Here is a 16,511-nt window from a genome sequence, read left to right on the forward strand (position 1 = left end):
CGCCGCGCGCCTCGGTTCTCGCCGGCCGTCCCCCGTCGTCGCCGGGACCTCCTGCGCAGCCGGGCCGCCTCTCCCGGAGGACCGCCGGCGTCCCTGGAGCGAAGGACAAGCCGCCGCCGGGCGCCGGGGCCAGGACAGCGGGTGGCTCCAAGGCTGCCCCGGGAGCCCGCAGGGCGGCGCACGCGGTGCCCAGCGAGCCTCTGACCCGCGCCGCGAAACCGCCTGGACCCGCGCCTCCCGGCGCCGCCGCTAAGGTCCGCAGGGCTAAGCGCGGTCCGGGTGCGCCCCCCGCGCGGGCCTTCGCCTCTCCTGGCCCCACCACCCGCGCCCCCAATGCTAACCTCGCCGTGGCCCCCGGTGCGCGTGCCGGCCACACGGACAGCAGCTCTGATCTCTCCGATTGTGCCTCCGAGCCGCTATCCGACGAACAGCGACCACCGCCCGCAGCCGGTAGCGACGCTGAGTCTGGCACCGGCTCCAGTGACCGCGAGCCCGCTCGGGGGACGTACAGTCGGGGAACGCCACTAGGCAGCCCCGAGATTCCCGCGCATCTTGCCGCTCCAGCCCCTGGCCTCGGGGGCCGTAGCAGCCCCGGCGGGGTACCCTCGGGATCCCCGGGTCGCGGCACGGCAGAGAATGACGGGGGGCGCACACCTCCCGGGAGAGCAGTCCTGGGGACCCCGCAGGAGCCTGGCCTGGGAGAGCAACCGCGACTTGGGCCTGGATTGGAGCAGGAGGAGCTGCTGCGGGAGATGGAGGAGCTGCGCTCTGAGAACGACTACCTCAAGGTGAGCGGGCTAGGGGTGCGGAGCTCCTGGGGTCCCTAGCTACCTGCCCTGTGTCCGCTAGGTCTTGGGAACTTAAACTGAAACTTCAGGAAGACGTGGCCAGATCTGTGTGGTCTTCACTTGACGTTTCCAAAAATCCTGTCGGTATTGGCAGATGCCTTTTACTTTTGTCAGTGAACGCAGGGACTGGTGGCTCTTCTCATTTGGGGTACATCAGTTAACCCTCACCCATACATCACCTGTTGGATGAGGTTGTTCCTCGCTGGCCAGTTCTGGCTGGGCGTGTGCACATGTGAGTCAACTGGGACCAGTGCAGTGACCCAGGATGCAGACTGGCCTGTCCTCTTTCTGCAGTTGCCGAAACCGCCAGGGGCCCTCTGTGCCTCCTCTAACCCTCACATGCAGTCAAGTCTGAGGGGACCTGGCCGCTTTCTGTTCAGAAAGGTCCCTGAGCATGGCCTGGGGTCAAAATGGCCCTAGCGGTCCTGGCTCCAGAGAGGCCAGGCCAGCTCTTTCCAAGGAATCTCCGCCTCTGCCACACTCTGGGTATCCTCAGGCAGCCTGCTGGCTGGGCCTCTTAGGCTTGCTTTATCCAGCACCAGCTCTCTCCAGGAGCAGGGCTGGGCCAGAGCGCAGAGCTTTGGACTAGGTTGGGGTCAAGAGAGTTAGTTGATGCAGCTGGAGAGATGAGGGGCCATAGGAGAGCAAGTGCTCATTATAATCCTAGGTTCGAGCAGAGCAGCAGTCAGGATGTCCTTCTGTACCTGTTAGGATCCCAGTGACACCCTTGCTTTGCAGTGGATTCTGCTTTGAGCTGTTTGTCTCCATGTGGTGAGCAGACCTGATTGGGGTCCACTGTTCGACAGTGGGCCTGAGGACTGGGCTCTGAAGGGGGCAGTGGTCAGGTGGGCACTGGGTTTTCCTAAAACTAGATCTCTTAGCCAGAGTTCCTCTCACAGCTGAGCCCAGGGCTTACCTGGTGTTGCTCATAGAATCAGGCAGGGAGAGCTAGGGAGGAGAAGAGGAGAGGGTGGCCCAGACCGGGACTGGATGGAAACGTTTCAAGCAGCGCCTTGGTTTGCTTTTGTCACTTGCTCTTACATAAGCCCCAGCAGAGTGAAATTCAGAGGTACTGGGGAGAAAAGCAGCTATGCTGTCTGTGGCTCTCTCCTGCAAGCCCGTTCCATAAGTTCCTGTGGAGTGTCCTCTCCTGGAGGGTGGAAAACAGCCCAAGTTTTGTAGTCCTGCTCCATAAGCATCCCAATCAAGAAGGGTAAGCAAGAGAGAACAGCTTCAAAGCAGAGCTGCTTCTTGTTGCATCTTTGATCTTGACATGTTTCAAACTTGATTCTTGAGTCCCAGCTGCTTGCGCTCCCTTTCCCATGGTTAGATTCTCAGAGAACGACATGGGTGTCCATCCCAGAGCTGAGAGGAAGCTGGCATTTCAGGGTATTTTCTCGCTGTGGTGCAGCACTGGGGCTGGAGCCCAGGGCCTCCAAGAGCCAGCTACGCCTCCAGGCGATGCACCCCCAGCTTCTGTTGTTACATTTGTCACAGCTCTACTGAAGGGGATGCTGAGAACTTGGAACTTCAGGTACTTGTCCAAGGTCACTCCACCGCTGAGAGCATCACTTCTGTTGGTGCTGCCTCTGTGGCTTGCACCCTTTGGGCTTTGCTACCCAGCTGCCCCATTTCCAGCCAGACCAGGTCCTCAGCCTGCTCTGTGGAGGTGTTTCATTCCTTCAGTGTGATCCCCATGTTGAGCTTTCTAGGAGGCTCTGTTTTCTTTGGAGGTGGAAGGGCTGCTGTGCACCCATTCCACTAGCATGTGAACCAGGGCCCTATCGTCATTTGTAGGAGATGCTCAGTTGCCGTTTCCTGGGGGGAAGGTGCCACGCCATCTGTTTACTGAGCCTGAGCCTGTGGCCTGGCTTTTCCTCTGACAGCCGGAGTGGGCAGAGACTCGGGAACCAGAGCAGTGCATATGGAGGTGTGTGACGTACATGCTCAGTCTTTCAGAAGTGTAAATTCCAGTAGCATGATTTGGGAGAGGAATGCAAGAATCTCTGAACTTCTGTCAGTTGTGAGCTGCTTCCTCATGCAAAATTTGGCTCATGGTGCCCTTCTGGAGCAGGATGGGGCGGAAACCCTGCCTTTCTTGGTGCATGGTGCTTAGGGTGTGCACAATATAAGCCCACACTTACACTTCTCTTTTTGCTGTCAGTGTACTTGATACTTTTTTTCAGATGGAGATAAAAGTGTATCCTTGACCTAGTACTTTCTTTGGGGAGTGCTGCACGGAACTCTCAAGATTAGATATAGCATCCATCTGTTCAGATGTTATCTAACCAAATAGAAGCTCAGCCTGGAGGCTTTGCTTGGATGTATTCCGAAGGTTGCATGTTCTTGCCTGGCCACCTTGGTCATCATGGTCTGCAAGACTGTCATGGTTCTGGAGCACGATCAAACAGAAAAATCAGCCCAGTGCAGTAGCAGGAGGTCGTCTTATTGATCAGGAAATGAGTGTGGAGCTCTCTGTGTTTTCAGTGTGGCTTCTCTTGTGCTGGTTGGAAGGGGTGGGGTTGTCTCCTCCTAAATTCTGTCCCTTCACCAAAGGGCCCTGGGGACACTGGTGAAAAGTATACAGTCCCTGTCCTGGTGGCTTCTGCATGACACAGAGAACCTGAAGATAGCAGGAATAGCTCCAAGATGAAGGTGAGCAGCTGGGTCCATTGGTCTCTGCTTCTTTCCGAGCCAGACTGAGGCATGGTTCTCACGCTGAGGATCCACTTGCTGGCACTGGGAACCTCCTGCCTACTGGGCTGCCGAAACTGCTCGGCTCCAAGGCCCAAGGACAATCAGACAAGCCTGGTGCTCTCTGTCCACTTACTGATTGTGTCCTCCATCTCCATGGTGCTTCAGGAAGATACAGGTGCATAGAGTTTATTGGGCAGTCTTGAAGGTGCTGTGGCCTCAGTAGTGGAAACAGGTCCTACCCCAGACGCGGACCCCTCGTGTGCCGCAGGATGGGGCGGGAAGGGCATTTCTCTGTGCTCCACTACACAGTCATTTCAGAATAACTATTTTTGGTGAAAAGAAAGCATGTTGGCATGGCCTATCAGGTCAGAGCATGGGGGTCCATTTCCTAAAAAGGCTCACAGAAGTTTGGGGGCAGCTGTTGCTGGGGATGGAGCCCAGGACCTGAGTGCCAAGCACACGGCTCCACACCCAGTGCAGAGGTCTGGGTTTGGAGGTCACTTGCAGGCGTCTCCCCGCTCCGCCTCACTGTCCTGCTCCTCACTGGGGCTTTTTCACCTTCAGACTGCGGTGTTTGGTGCCTGGAAGAGCACAGACTCTGGGGCAGTGCAGGCATGTCTTTTGTTCCCTCTTTCTTCTTTCCCTCTGGGGAGGTTCAGTGTGGACTGATTCTCTCTCTCTCTCTCTCTCTCTCTCTCTCTTTTTGGATCCCTGCTTTCCTTATCCTACAGAAGCTTGGTGAGGTTAGTGGTCGTTGTTGCTGTGGTCGTGGTCCTTGTGGTGGCTGGATGATGCTGACCAGGGCTGAGAGCCGTCAGCCACTGGCTGTATCTCGCTTGGTAAACAGTGGTGGCAGCTCTGCATCTCTGTGGCTACAGCTGGGACTCACGGAGAACGTTTCCATTGTCCAGGGCCGTGGATGTGAGGCGGATTATTCGCACACCACAAAAGACAGTCGCTCTCCCAGGAGATGGAACTACAGCAACGGTAGCTGGAGGACGGCAGCTCTGGCTGTCCCAGTAGGACCTTTGAGAGCGGCTGTTAAAAGAGGAGGAGGCGTGGATTTGGGCTTGTAAGAGGTTCAGGTTTAAATACAGTCATCAAACGAATGGGAGTTTTTTATTTATGAAGAAATCAGGGATTTGGTTTTCATTTTATATTTATTTATGACGCTGACCATTGTGCAGAGGTTTTTACTGCAACGTTTAAATTGCATCTTAGCTTACTCAGCTGTACACATGGTACAGTACCTTGTTATTCCTTCAGCTACACATATGTGTCTTTATATATATGAGCATATGAAGTATATATTTAAATATGTACATAAGGGCTGGCCCGATAGCTCAGCGGATTAAAGCATCTGCTTAAGCAGATGCAGGGGTCGGGGGTTTGAGCCCTGGCTTGCCATGCCAGCCTGTCCCTGGGACACGCTGAGATGGCAAATGAGACTGGGTGTGGTATCACACACCTGTAATCCCAGCGCCTGGGAGTCTGAAAAACAGGAAGCATCACCACAAGTGTGATCTGTGTAGTGAGACCCTGTAGACCCTGTACTAAATACATAAAATATATATGTAAGTATGTAATATAGACTACATGTCTGTGACAGAGCTTGCTTTATTTGTAGGCCGAAGGGAATAGTTAGACAGTTATACTTCAAAATTCCATTTTCTGTAAAGTATTTGAAAAATATAATACAAACTAGATTAGTTTTCTTTTTTTTTTTTTTTTAAGTTATAATTAATTTATTTTTGGCAGAACCAGGGATTGAACTCAGGAACTTGTGATTGCCAGGGAAGCTCTTATTCCACTGAGCCATCTCCCAGGCCCCTCTAGATTAGTTTTCAATAAGATAATAACTTACTATTTAACGATCTAGCAGATATGGTATTAATTTCAGTAGAAACCTTTTTTTTTTTTTGGATTTTTAGGGAAGGGTCTACAGGGTGTTTAGGGTCTCACTACTAGATCAGACTCCTAGGGATCTGCCTGTTTACAGCCTCCCAAGAGCTGGGATTCCAGGCGTGCCGCCACGCGCAGTCTCAGTGCGCCCCAGGGGCGGGGCCGGCACGGCAAGCCCTGGAATCGAACCCCAGCCTGAGCTACTTGGCTGGCCCAAAACTGTTGATTAAGGAGTTTTTTCTGCACTAATTTTCTTTAAAAAGACAGCACCAATACCCACTTTTCTTTGCTCTCTTTGCTTTATATCTGCCAGAAACTCCGTATGTTCTAACTTGATTTTCTTAACCGTCTGAGTGCCGGGCCTCTGCAGGGTCCTGGAGAACATGTTCCCTGGAGATGAAGGGCACATCACCAGAAGTCACTGCCCGTCACAACCCTGATCTGAGGGATCACAGTTGCTTTTGTTTTCAAATGGCTCTGCCACGTTAACCTGGGTGCTAATTTGCTTCTCTTACGATTTTGTTTCATGGAACCTGGGAATGCTTTTCCAGGTGCTACAGAGCTGAAACACCGGCTTCAGTGCTGTCTGCCATGGCCCATGGTGGACAGACCCCGAGCATCACCTTCCTCCTTTGGAAGGGGTGTCTTACCTCCTAGCTGGCTGGAGGACCCGGATGGCTTATGTGCTGGCAGCTGTCAGGCTGTAAGGATGGTTGACAGCTGCCCATAGGTAGGATGAGTTACCTGTGCTGCTTTTGGAGACGCAGCACAGGTCTGTTTGCTCTGTGCCCGTGGGATGGATACCTTGTTCTCACTGCCGAGCGCCCGCCTGTGTGTGCTGGGAGCAGGCTGCGAGCCCTTGCAGCCTGGCTTCTGTCTGCTGTCTGAGTCTGGGCCACCTTAGTGGCCTCACTTTGCACCCTCTCTAGAATGGGGGCCGTGTGTCCCGCCGGGGTTATCGCAGGTTAGCAGTGAGACCAAAGGGCATAATAAAAGCTGTCTTCTTTTTTAACAGTTTGATAAAGTGTGAGTTACGAAAGCAGTGATTCAAATGCGGACAGTTAGGGTCTGTCCCCAGTTTTGTTCTCAGTGCAGCTAATGTTGATGGTTCTTTGTGCCAGAAAAATCTCAGCGGTTTCCATCCGGCCTGCTCAGCAGTTGGGAGGCGTGAGCCCATCGAGCCCCTGAGCAGGTTCTCCCGGCCTGTGTGCACATCTGTGTGTGTATGAGGGACTCCCTGCTGCAGAATCTGAAAGCTAGAGAATATCTGAAAGGTCTATTTTGCATCTTCTTATGCTGAATCACATTTTAAGAAGTTTTGTTTGAGTAATAGGTAATTTTAGGTATTAAAGAGTTTGTTTTTTACAGATACTTTCTAGAAGGGAAAAGCAGTCACCCGGTTCCTCCTGCACTGTGAGGTATATGTGTATCCTAACTTAGTAATACACACACAGTGATTATTGCTTGTATTGAATGTTTTTTTTTTTTTTTTTTAATTAGCCACCCAGTGAGACAGTTACTGTTCTCGGAAACAAACATCCCCATTAGGCTTTCTCAGATTCATGGGTGGGACAAGGGTGAAACTAGATCTTGATTTTTGAAGATTCAGGACTCACTTTCTGCTCTTCATGGAAAGAGTGACAGCCGTAAGGCCCGTTCTGAAGCGTCCAGCCGCCCTGGAATTCCTCCAGCATGGGGGGCAGGCACAGCCCACGTGGCCACCGGGCATTGTGGCAGCCTCCTCCTGGCCAGGAGGTGAGCGGCACTTTGCTGCATGAGCTGCGTCCTCCCGCCCCCTCTGGAGCTGGCCAGCTGTGGCTCTGTTGTCCAGTCTCTGCCAGTCCCAGCAGATTTGCCTGCCAGGAACAAGGTATATAGGGAGAGAGCTCCATGAGGGAGGTGAGGGATGAAATTTGCCAACCCCATGTGACCCGCCACTATGATGTTAGCACAGGAGAGGGCAACTTACTTTTATAATGACATTCTCATCATTGGTCTGGAAATTCTGTAAGAACACTGAGAAGCCGAGAAGGTGTTTGACACCTGGAAGTTGTGAGGCTTGCTTCTGTCACCTGTGTTTTCTCTGGAGTCCCCTGAGCACCCCTGGATGGGGCCTGGCAGGCACGAGACCCTCTCAGAATGGTGAGGGTGTGGGGAGTGCTGATCTCACCATGACACAGACTGGAGCAGCGCCTGCCCCCCTCTTCGGTGCCAGTCATTTTCCCACAAGTCGTTGATGTCCTTTGAGCTTACTCAGGATAAATTCTGGCTCAGATTTTTTGCATGCAGGGTCCTGTCTACAGGATGCTGAGCTTGGGAACCTCTTGTTTTTTGTAGCAAAGAAATCCTGGTTAGGGACCAGTGCAGGGCAAGTGAGAACCATGAACCAGTGACAGAACAGCCGGGCAGGATGTTGGGGAGCGAGCTTTCCCCTCCAGCCCGACCACTGACTGAACCAGAGGTGAGGGAATGGCTGCTGAGAAAGCCCAGACAGTTTCTAGAATGTTCTCCCTAGTCTTCCTTCTGTAATGCTCCATATTGGAATCTTCTGTGGCATCTGGGGGGATGTGTGCCTAGGACCTGCAGCTGCTGCCTGGGAGTTGGAAGTTTGCACCCTTGAGCTGCAGGACTGGGCAGAGCCGTGGTGCAGGGGCGTCTGACTTCACGCTCATGGGCTGGCTTCTGCGCGCTGGGTGCTGACTTCTGAGTGGAGGGGATGTGGGTGAGTCAGGCAAGATGCACCTACAGCAGCAGCTGTTGAGAGGCGTAAAGAGAACAGAGAAGGCCGGGGCTGGATGTGGGGCTGGACAGGGTGTGAAGGCTTGCCACTCCCACTTCTGCAGGGGCTCCTAGTCCTGGGGGTGGCGGTGGCAGGTGGTGGCTGTAACCTGAGGATGGAGAAGTCCCAAGGTGTGGCAGGGGTGGCGCAGCTAATGTCTGATTTGTGTATTAAAGGCTGACTATGAGGAGGAGGGTAGTTGGGAGGATTGGAAGGGGAGGCCTGGACCCAGGCTGAGATTCTCCCTGTCCAAAGTCAGAAATACAACTGGTTGGCTTAGAGATTGTAATTGGTTTTATTTGTGCTTCTACAAGTAGGCAGTGCTCTATTGCCTGAAATCCAGTCTGTGCTGGTGGGCTGATGGAGGAGGGCTGAGGAACAGGAACAGAACCAGAACAAAGCCTGACTGTGGCTTCAAAGTTACTTTCCTGAAAGGCGGGCAGGCAGGCGGAGCAGAGGAAAACAACCAAGAGTTAACTCGGGTTACTCCAGGCTCCACCCCTCCCCCAAGGACCCAGGCAGGGGGCCGAGCCCACTGCCACACTGTCCAGCCTGGCCTATCCAAAGCTTTGCCCCTATACCGCTCCTGAGTCCTGAAAGGTCTAGAGATGGGGACCGCTAGCCTCAGCCGCTCCCGCTAGCCTCAGCTGCTCGGTGCTGAGTTTTAGCCTGGTGTGGGGGCCCAGGGCAGGGACCTGGCTGGAACTGAGAGCCAGGCTAGTCAGTGTCCTGCATTCAGGGACTCGTGTGGACAAGAAGGAAGGATCAGTGTTGGAGGCAGGAAGACAGGTGAGTGGGGAAAAGCCTAGCATGTGTCTGAATGGAAAGTGTTCCTTCCTTCGCTGGCGCCACTCCGTGCTGAGATTTATGTTCGCAGAGACACTGCAGGGTGCTGTAAGCTCAGGGCCGTTCATAGTCACTCTCTCCCTTGAGTTTTTGTTCTTCAAAGCAGCATGTGTTTAATTTGTCCCAGTCTTAAATTGTGCCTTAGACATAGAGATTCAGCTCAGTGTTGGGTTGGGGTCTGCAGGTTTAATTATGGGTAGAGCTGGTTCATTTGTGACCCTGCAAGGAAACGCTGGGAGAAGTTCTCTGTAAGGCCACAGTGAGCAGGCCAGGCTGGCCTTTAGTGTCCAGGTCTAGGAGACTGAAACAGGCGTTTGGTGCTTGAAAGCATCGCGTGTGCGCCCTTCTTGTATCGACAGCATTTCCCTGAGCTGATGGATATGTGCGGGTCAGGTGCTGAGCACTGTTGGGGGTGGGGAGGACTGTGGCCTTGGGACGGGGTGGCTGTTCTTCCTCGTGGCTTGGCTTGCTCATCCATGCGGTCTGGTTTTGTAGGATGAGCTGGATGAACTCCGTGCTGAGATGGAAGAGATGAGAGACAGCTACTTGGAAGATGACGTTTACCAGATGCAGGAACTTCGGCGAGAGCTGGACCGCGCCAACAAAAACTGCCGCATCCTGCAGTACCGACTCCGGAAGGCCGAGCAGAAGAGCCTGAAGGTAGCAGAGACTGGGCAGGTGGACGGCGAATTCATCAGGAGCCTGGAGCAGGACTTGAAGGTGAGTAGTGAGTGGGAGGGTGGGCGGCGTACCTGTTGGCAGGAGGATGGGCAGGCAGGAGGACAGGCGTCCATCAGAAACCTGACCTCAGGCCCCTGTGCTACAGTGTCTTCATTTTCTTCTTACAGTTTCTTTACTCCTTTGCTTTTGGAAAGTCAACCTGTTTAATTGCTTTTTTGTTTGTTTGTTTTGTACTTTAGGGAAGGGTCTACAGGGTGTTCAGAGTCTCACTACTAGATCGAATTCATAGGGATCTGCCTGTTTACAGCCTCCCAAGAGCTGGGATTACACGTGTGTGCCACCACGCCCCGTCTCAAATTGCTCTGAACATGCAAACTTCTGGGCACATCAGAATGACAGTTGCCCTGCCTCCGTCCCCCCGCCACGGTTCTCAAGCTGCCTTCCCTGCTTGCCTCTGTCCTTGTGAATTTCGGCGTAGACACCCTTGTTGTGTTCTGTGGCATAGAGACTATGTGTAGTTGTATGACTTTGACAGCCCAGGACTTAAATCCATTTTAAAACAGACCAAACTATAGCTTTAATTAAAAAAATAGAAGTTGGAGAAGGGATCTACAGTGAAAAAAAAAAGTACCTGCCAGCTAGCCTGACAGCTGTAAGGAAGTTGTGCAGAGATTCCTAAAGACCTGAAATGTGCTTTTAAAAAAAAAAATTGACTTTCCATTCAGTTAAGGGGCAACCTGAAAAGCCGGCCATCGGTCTTCACTTTTTTTACAGTTATGTAGGTTTCTAGGATGCAGAAAAGCTGAGAAAGCCGTAGCCCAAGTGAGATTGCACACTGATGATTCCACTGAAGGAGAAGGCGGAGCAGGGTCGGACAGCCGCTCCGGAAAGGGGCCAAGCAAGGGAACCCGGGCTTAGCGTCGTTGTTTGCTGTAGAGGCGGCAAAGCATGGTCATGGCCCAATTACCAAACCCATATCTAGTGGTGATTACGCTTAATGTCCTTCTTGTGGGAGCCCTGGTGGAGTCTCATCCAGCTTTCATCAAAGCAGGCACAGGATCTTTATAATTCTGTCCAAGCTATAATCCCTGGCAAATCTTTTTTGCATTTTAGGGAAGGATCTACGGGGTGTTCAGGGTCTTACCACTAGATTGGACTCGTAGTGATCCACCTGTTTACAGCCTCGGAAGAGCTGGGATTACAGGCACGCCACCACACCCAGTCTCAATTTCTGTCTCAGTGTACCCTGGGGACAGTGGCGGCTTGCCTAGCAAATCCTTATTCAGTGGTATAAAGGAGATTTCTATGTTTTACAAAGTTTCTTTTCTCCTTCCCCTTTAGAAAGCGCAAACATCTAATTGCCTTGAATATTGCAACATTCTAACCACACTAAAAGGGTAGCCTGCTGAGAACTTGGTAACATTGAACATCTGCATGCACAAGTGTTTCATTTGTTGTTTTAGCAGGCAAGTTCCCCTGCTACCTCAGGGAACAGAGATGTTGATTTGTCTGCTTTTTTAAAGCCTAGGTAAAATTGTTGTTCTTTTTCTTAACCGGGGGTTGAACTCAGGCCCTTCCTAGAAGCGCTTATTCTACTGGGCCATCTCCCTAGCCCCAGAAATTTTTTTTTCCCCTGTATTTTAGGGAAGGGTCTACAAGGTATCCAGGGTCTCACTATTAGATCAGACTCATAGTGACCCACCTCTTTACAGCCTCCCAAGGGTTGGGATTACAGGCATGTGCCACCATGACCAGTCTCAATTGCTGTCTCAGCGCACCCCAGGGGTGGGGCCCACATGGCAGGCCCAGGGATCGACCCCTCCCCCCAGCCCTGCGCCTGCTTGCAGGATTTTAATCTGCTGAACTATTTGGCCAGCCCTTAAAATTATTATTGTTGATGATATGTGTGGGGGGACAGGACTATCCAGAATAGGCTTTTACTATGCAGCAAAACTATTGTCTGGGGGCAAAAAAAAAAGAAAGAAAGAAAAAAGCCAGACATGGTGGTACACACCTATAATCTTAGAACTCAAGAAGCTGAGGCAGGAGGATCGCCATTAGGTAGAGGCCAGCCTGGGCTCCGCAGCGAGTGAGGCACCCTGAACTGTATGAGACCTTGTCTTAAGGAAGCCAAAGTGGCCTGTTAATCCAGGTTCCACTGCTGTTCTCTCTCCCTCCTCAGGTTCGTTTTGTGTTTTAAGCTGCAGACAGTGACACCTATGGGAATGCTCGAGGCCAGACGTGGCTAGATTTCACACATGTAGGATGTCAGGTGTTTGGGTTGGAGGACCAGAGGCGCTCAGCCTGTGATGCCCGTGTCCTTTGGGTGCAGGTCTGCCTCTCCTGCCTTCGTGACCCTGTGCTTTGCACCTGCATGACTCTTGTGTGATCTACACAGGTAGCCAAAGACGTGTCTGTGCGGCTGCACCATGAGCTAGAGGCTGTGGAAGGGAAGCGGGCGAGAGCCGAGGACGAGAATGAGGTGCTGCGCCAGCAGGTGATCGAGGTGGAGGTATCCAGGCAGGCCCTGCGGAACGAGCTCGAGCGGCTGAAGGAGGTAAGGCACAGCGCGAGCCTCGCCCTGGGCCTCGTGGGCAGAAGCGTGGGCGCCGCGTGTCCCAGCTTTGACCTGAAGGAGAGGGAGCTGAGAGATGACTTACCATTTAACATTGTAAATGAGCACATCCACACAGATCTACATACTGCCTCCCAAGATTGTAGAACGGACACTGTTTCTAAAACACTTTCTGTCTGGTCTTCACCGAGAAGACTGGCAAGCCCTTCCCTGAATCTGCCTTTTAGACTTTCTGCTCCGGTGAGCTGGCTGCTGGTTGCTGCACATGGGTCGTTGTTACGGGAGTACAGAGTTAGGCAGCGTGTTTTTCTTCCAGTTAGCTGGAAAGTGTATTTTCCATTAAAGTTCTAAGGTATGCTACCCCTCTCTTTTTCAACCAATATAATTTAAGGATGGATAATTTTTTTAACTTCACAGAGTAATCTGACAAAATCATTGAGCAAATGAATATATATATATCTCCTTTCCGTTTGCACAGAGCACTGTAGGTCCTGCTGTGTTACTGGCTTCCGCTGTAAGATGGAAGCGGAGCGTTTCCTTGGGAAACGTCTGCGTGTTGATGAAAGAGTCCGCCGTGAGCGCTCAAGGTGCAGGCTCAGGCGGGCATGTTACTTGCCGAGGCCCTCATGGGGCAGTTGTTTGGGGGATTCCTGGTCCCTCTCACCCCGGTGACACCCAGCACCTCGGGCCCAGGCCCATCCCAGGTGTCTGTTCCGGCGCACAGGTAGGACCTAGGTCACAGGTGCGGAGCCCCAGACCTTGCTTCCACCCTGGGACACCTAACCCTTACGTCACGCGACCTGGTGTCTTTGGGAACCTCCCACATCCACCTGGGGACCTGCAGATGGCTTCCCATGCCTGGCCGGGTGAGTGCCACGTGCACTTACACTGCCTTGCTAAGGACCAAGACAGGGAAAGAGGGCTGTATGTGTTCTGAACAGACCAAAGATTTTGTGGGTCCTGGGCGGCTGGAGCCTCGGGTGGGACGTGCACGACTGCGGAGGCTGGCCGTGTGGGCCCGGGAGAAGCAAGGCTTCTCCTGCTCAGGCTGTAGCGCTTTTTTTTTTTTTTTTTGGCAGAACCGGGGATTGAACTCAGGCCGTTGTGCTTGCCAGGGAAGCACTTATTCCACTAAGCCATCTCCCCGGCTCCATTTTTTTTTTCTGTAGTGCATTTGTCCCGTGGCCATATGGAGGAAGAAGTGCTCACGGCTGCTCGTGACATGGAAAGCAAGGCCAGGCCTGGGAGATGTGTCCTCTCAGGACTGGCTGGGCCTGGGCCAGGCAGGCAGAGCCTGTTTCCTGCAATGGCTCTTGGGATGGGGCCAGGGTGGGACCCCAAAGCTGCAGTCTGGGGCCACACATAGTTCTGCTTACTGAGCTTAATCTGCAGGTTTGCAGATTTGTTTCTCATAGACTTGAACAGTTTGGTTCACTAAGTGGTGTTGTCTAAGAGTCTTTATTTTGCACTCAGTCTTGAAAGGGCCTGGGCACAGGATTCTAGCAGCGAAGATAATACTGCAGTACATGGGGACCCTTATCTTCCCTGGGGAGTGTTGTGTGGAGCCACTGCCCCAGGGCCTACGCTGGGAGGGGCTCCTGCGCTCGTGTGCCCTGCCTGCTCTGTGCTCCTGTGAGGTCCTGTTGCTCCTCTTCCTGTGCCCACCCCACCCCCGCGTTAGTGACTGTCTCCTTTATGCTGTTTCAGCAGGTGTTTATCTCTGTGTTCCTTCCAGGATGCCTTTTGCCATATTTAACCCAGCTACTGGTTGCCTTCCCTTGTAAAGATGTCAGTTACTGTTTATGTGTCTATTAAGTTTACATTTCATTTCTAGAATTATAGAATCTGCCACATGCATACATCCCTGTTGCTGTTTCTCCTTGCAAGTCTTTGGCCAGTTGACGGCCATCGTCTCTTTGGCCTGTCTCACTGTCACAGATGTTCCTGGCGGGACGGACTCTGCCTCTCGGATCTGCTGCTGGCACTACTGTGCAGTGGGTTTTGTGGGAGAGCATCGTTGGGGCGGTCCCGGGGGATCTGCTCAGGGGTCCTCCCGTGGGATTCTGCGTTGGTTTCCCAACGGCCACAGTTTGTGTGCCGTGCCCAGAGCTGCTGCTCTTGGCCTAGTTCCTATGGCCACCTATGGGTGGAGCAGAAGTGATGGTCCATTGTTTGTGGCCTCTGGCTCCTGAGGGGCTTACTCCACCTCCTCAGAGAGAACTCCCTTTCGGCCTCAGGTGCTATGGTGCATTCCCTGTGGCCCCTTTCCTCCCTCTGTGTCATGGTCCAGTAGCCCGGCTACCCCTGCCCCCGCCCCAGCACACTGCCTGTGCTAATTGCCTGGGTTTTTTGAGGAATTCCTTTTCTCTTTTTTCCCTGTGTACATGTTTAGCTGAATATGGGTCTTATGGTGTTAGATGGCGTGTCCAGCTGTGTGTGAGGAGGTGCGAGGGACACTCATCACTGTGCTGGGTCCCACTGAGGCCCCAGGTCTCCAGAGCAAGTTCCTTGTCCTCATTTCACAAGGTTTTCCGGCCCTAAGGAGCCCAGGGTTTGCGTCGTCCTCAGCTCATCTGCTGCCCTGGTCTCTGGGCAGTGGGCAAGGACTTCTGTGTGTCCTCGCTCACAAATGCCAGGTGCAGGACATCTGGACACAGAGACATAGACGCAGTCCCTGGCTGACTGCTCTTAGGTGCAGCACAATAAAATCAGCCTCCCAGGCTTCACAGGCCCCGTGTGCACTATGATCAGCCTGGGGAGCCCGGGAGGGGTTCAGGCCAGGGACTCCTTGAACACAGACTGTCATGTGGATGGCCACCTTGGCACCAGCTTCACCCCAACCCAGCAGCTCTCAGGACATGAAGTGTGTGTGTGTGTGTGTGTGTGTGTGTGTGCGCGCGCGCACCCCCACATGCGTGCATGTGTGGGTGTGTATGTACCTACGTGCATGCGTGTGCGTGCATGTGCACACAGCGTGGGTCTATGTCTACATGTGGCACACGTATGTGCATGTCCGCATTGTGTGCAGGGTCTGGGGTAACAGGGGAGCCCCCTCCTCACTGCCTGTGAGCTTCTATAAGCCATCTGCAGCCTGGGTGCCACAGCCTGCGTATGGGCCTGGTGTGCGTATTCGCTGGGATGGAGTGGCCCGGCAGGTAGCAGGGTGTGCTCACCTAAGGATTGTAAGCAGTGCTGATGGCTGCCTCAGGGCTGCCTCGGGCCAGCCAAAGCCATCAGACCTGGCACTCGCGGACCTGGCCCTAGCCCTGCCCAAAAGACAGTCATTGTCACATGGAGACAGAATCCCAGGAGCTTTTGGCGGGCAGGAGATGTCTGGGGCTGCATCCCCACAGCCAAGCCGCCCGGAGGCCACGCGCCAGCCCAGCCCAGTGCAGGGAATGAGCGGGGCTCCCAGGCAGCACTGCTTCCCAGGTCTGGCTGCTGGATGTCTTTGGACTAGGTGGTGTGAGGTGTGTTACCATGGGAGAGAGGAGGAGGACAGGGAAGGCCAGGGTAAGAGCCCCAGGAGTGAGAACGCGCAGTGGGAGCGCGAGGGTGTGTTGGCCACAGCCTTGGCGTGCAGGACCATGGCCTTGGGCTGTCCGCTAGCTCTCCCTCTTGGTGACTGCATCCTCATTAAGCAGTTTCTAAGCAGAGAAGCTGGGCCTGGGCTCTCAGGGTGCCCATCTGGTACCTGGCCTGTTGCCTTGAGGGCCTGGAGAAGCCACCACCTTGGGGCGAGCAAGTGGGAAGAGGGGAGACCCCGCCCCAGGGTCCCCTCCTGAGAGCCCCTACCTCCCAGGGGTGACACAGCTGTCAGCTGGGGAGGGGAGGCATAGAGGCCTTCAGGATCCCAGCCCCTTGGTGTCATCAGCCTGCCCTCTACCTCTCCCCTCCGCTTGGGCAGTGCAGCCTTCACATGGGCGGCGGTGGGGGGGGGATGAACTCCCTGTCATCCTCAGGCACCCTCCCCCAGCCAAAGAAGAGGCTCACGACTAGGGTCACAAGAGGAGGACAGCAGCTGGAGCTGGTTCGCCCTGACCCTGACCCTGGCTACCCTTACTTTCCTCACCCCTACTCTCCTCTGTCCCCAGCTTCTTGGACTCCTCCCAACCCCCTGCATCTTGCCCATCCTGTAAGATTCTCCCAGGAACACCATCCCCCTCTTGATGCCTGGGTTTCC

At 53.7% G+C, this 16,511-nt stretch overlaps 1 protein-coding gene across 1 annotated transcript in view; it reads left to right on the plus strand.

Annotated features, from left to right (window-relative positions):
* Nucleotides 1-70: 70 nt before the first annotated feature.
* Nucleotides 71-16,511, plus strand: part of Mtcl1 (microtubule crosslinking factor 1) — a 100,191-nt gene continuing 83,750 nt past the window's right edge. Inside the window, exons 1-3 of the mRNA XM_023720409.1 lie at nt 71-788; nt 9,568-9,792; nt 12,152-12,310. Coding sequence (XP_023576177.1) covers nt 753-788; nt 9,568-9,792; nt 12,152-12,310 — 420 coding nt within the window. The 5' untranslated portion in view covers nt 71-752. The remainder of the gene's footprint in view (nt 789-9,567; nt 9,793-12,151; nt 12,311-16,511) is intronic.

The sequence above is a fragment of the Octodon degus genome, unplaced genomic scaffold, assembly GCF_000260255.1.
Source record: "Octodon degus isolate 3935 unplaced genomic scaffold, OctDeg1.0 scaffold00075, whole genome shotgun sequence".
Taxonomy (NCBI): domain Eukaryota; kingdom Metazoa; phylum Chordata; class Mammalia; order Rodentia; family Octodontidae; genus Octodon; species Octodon degus.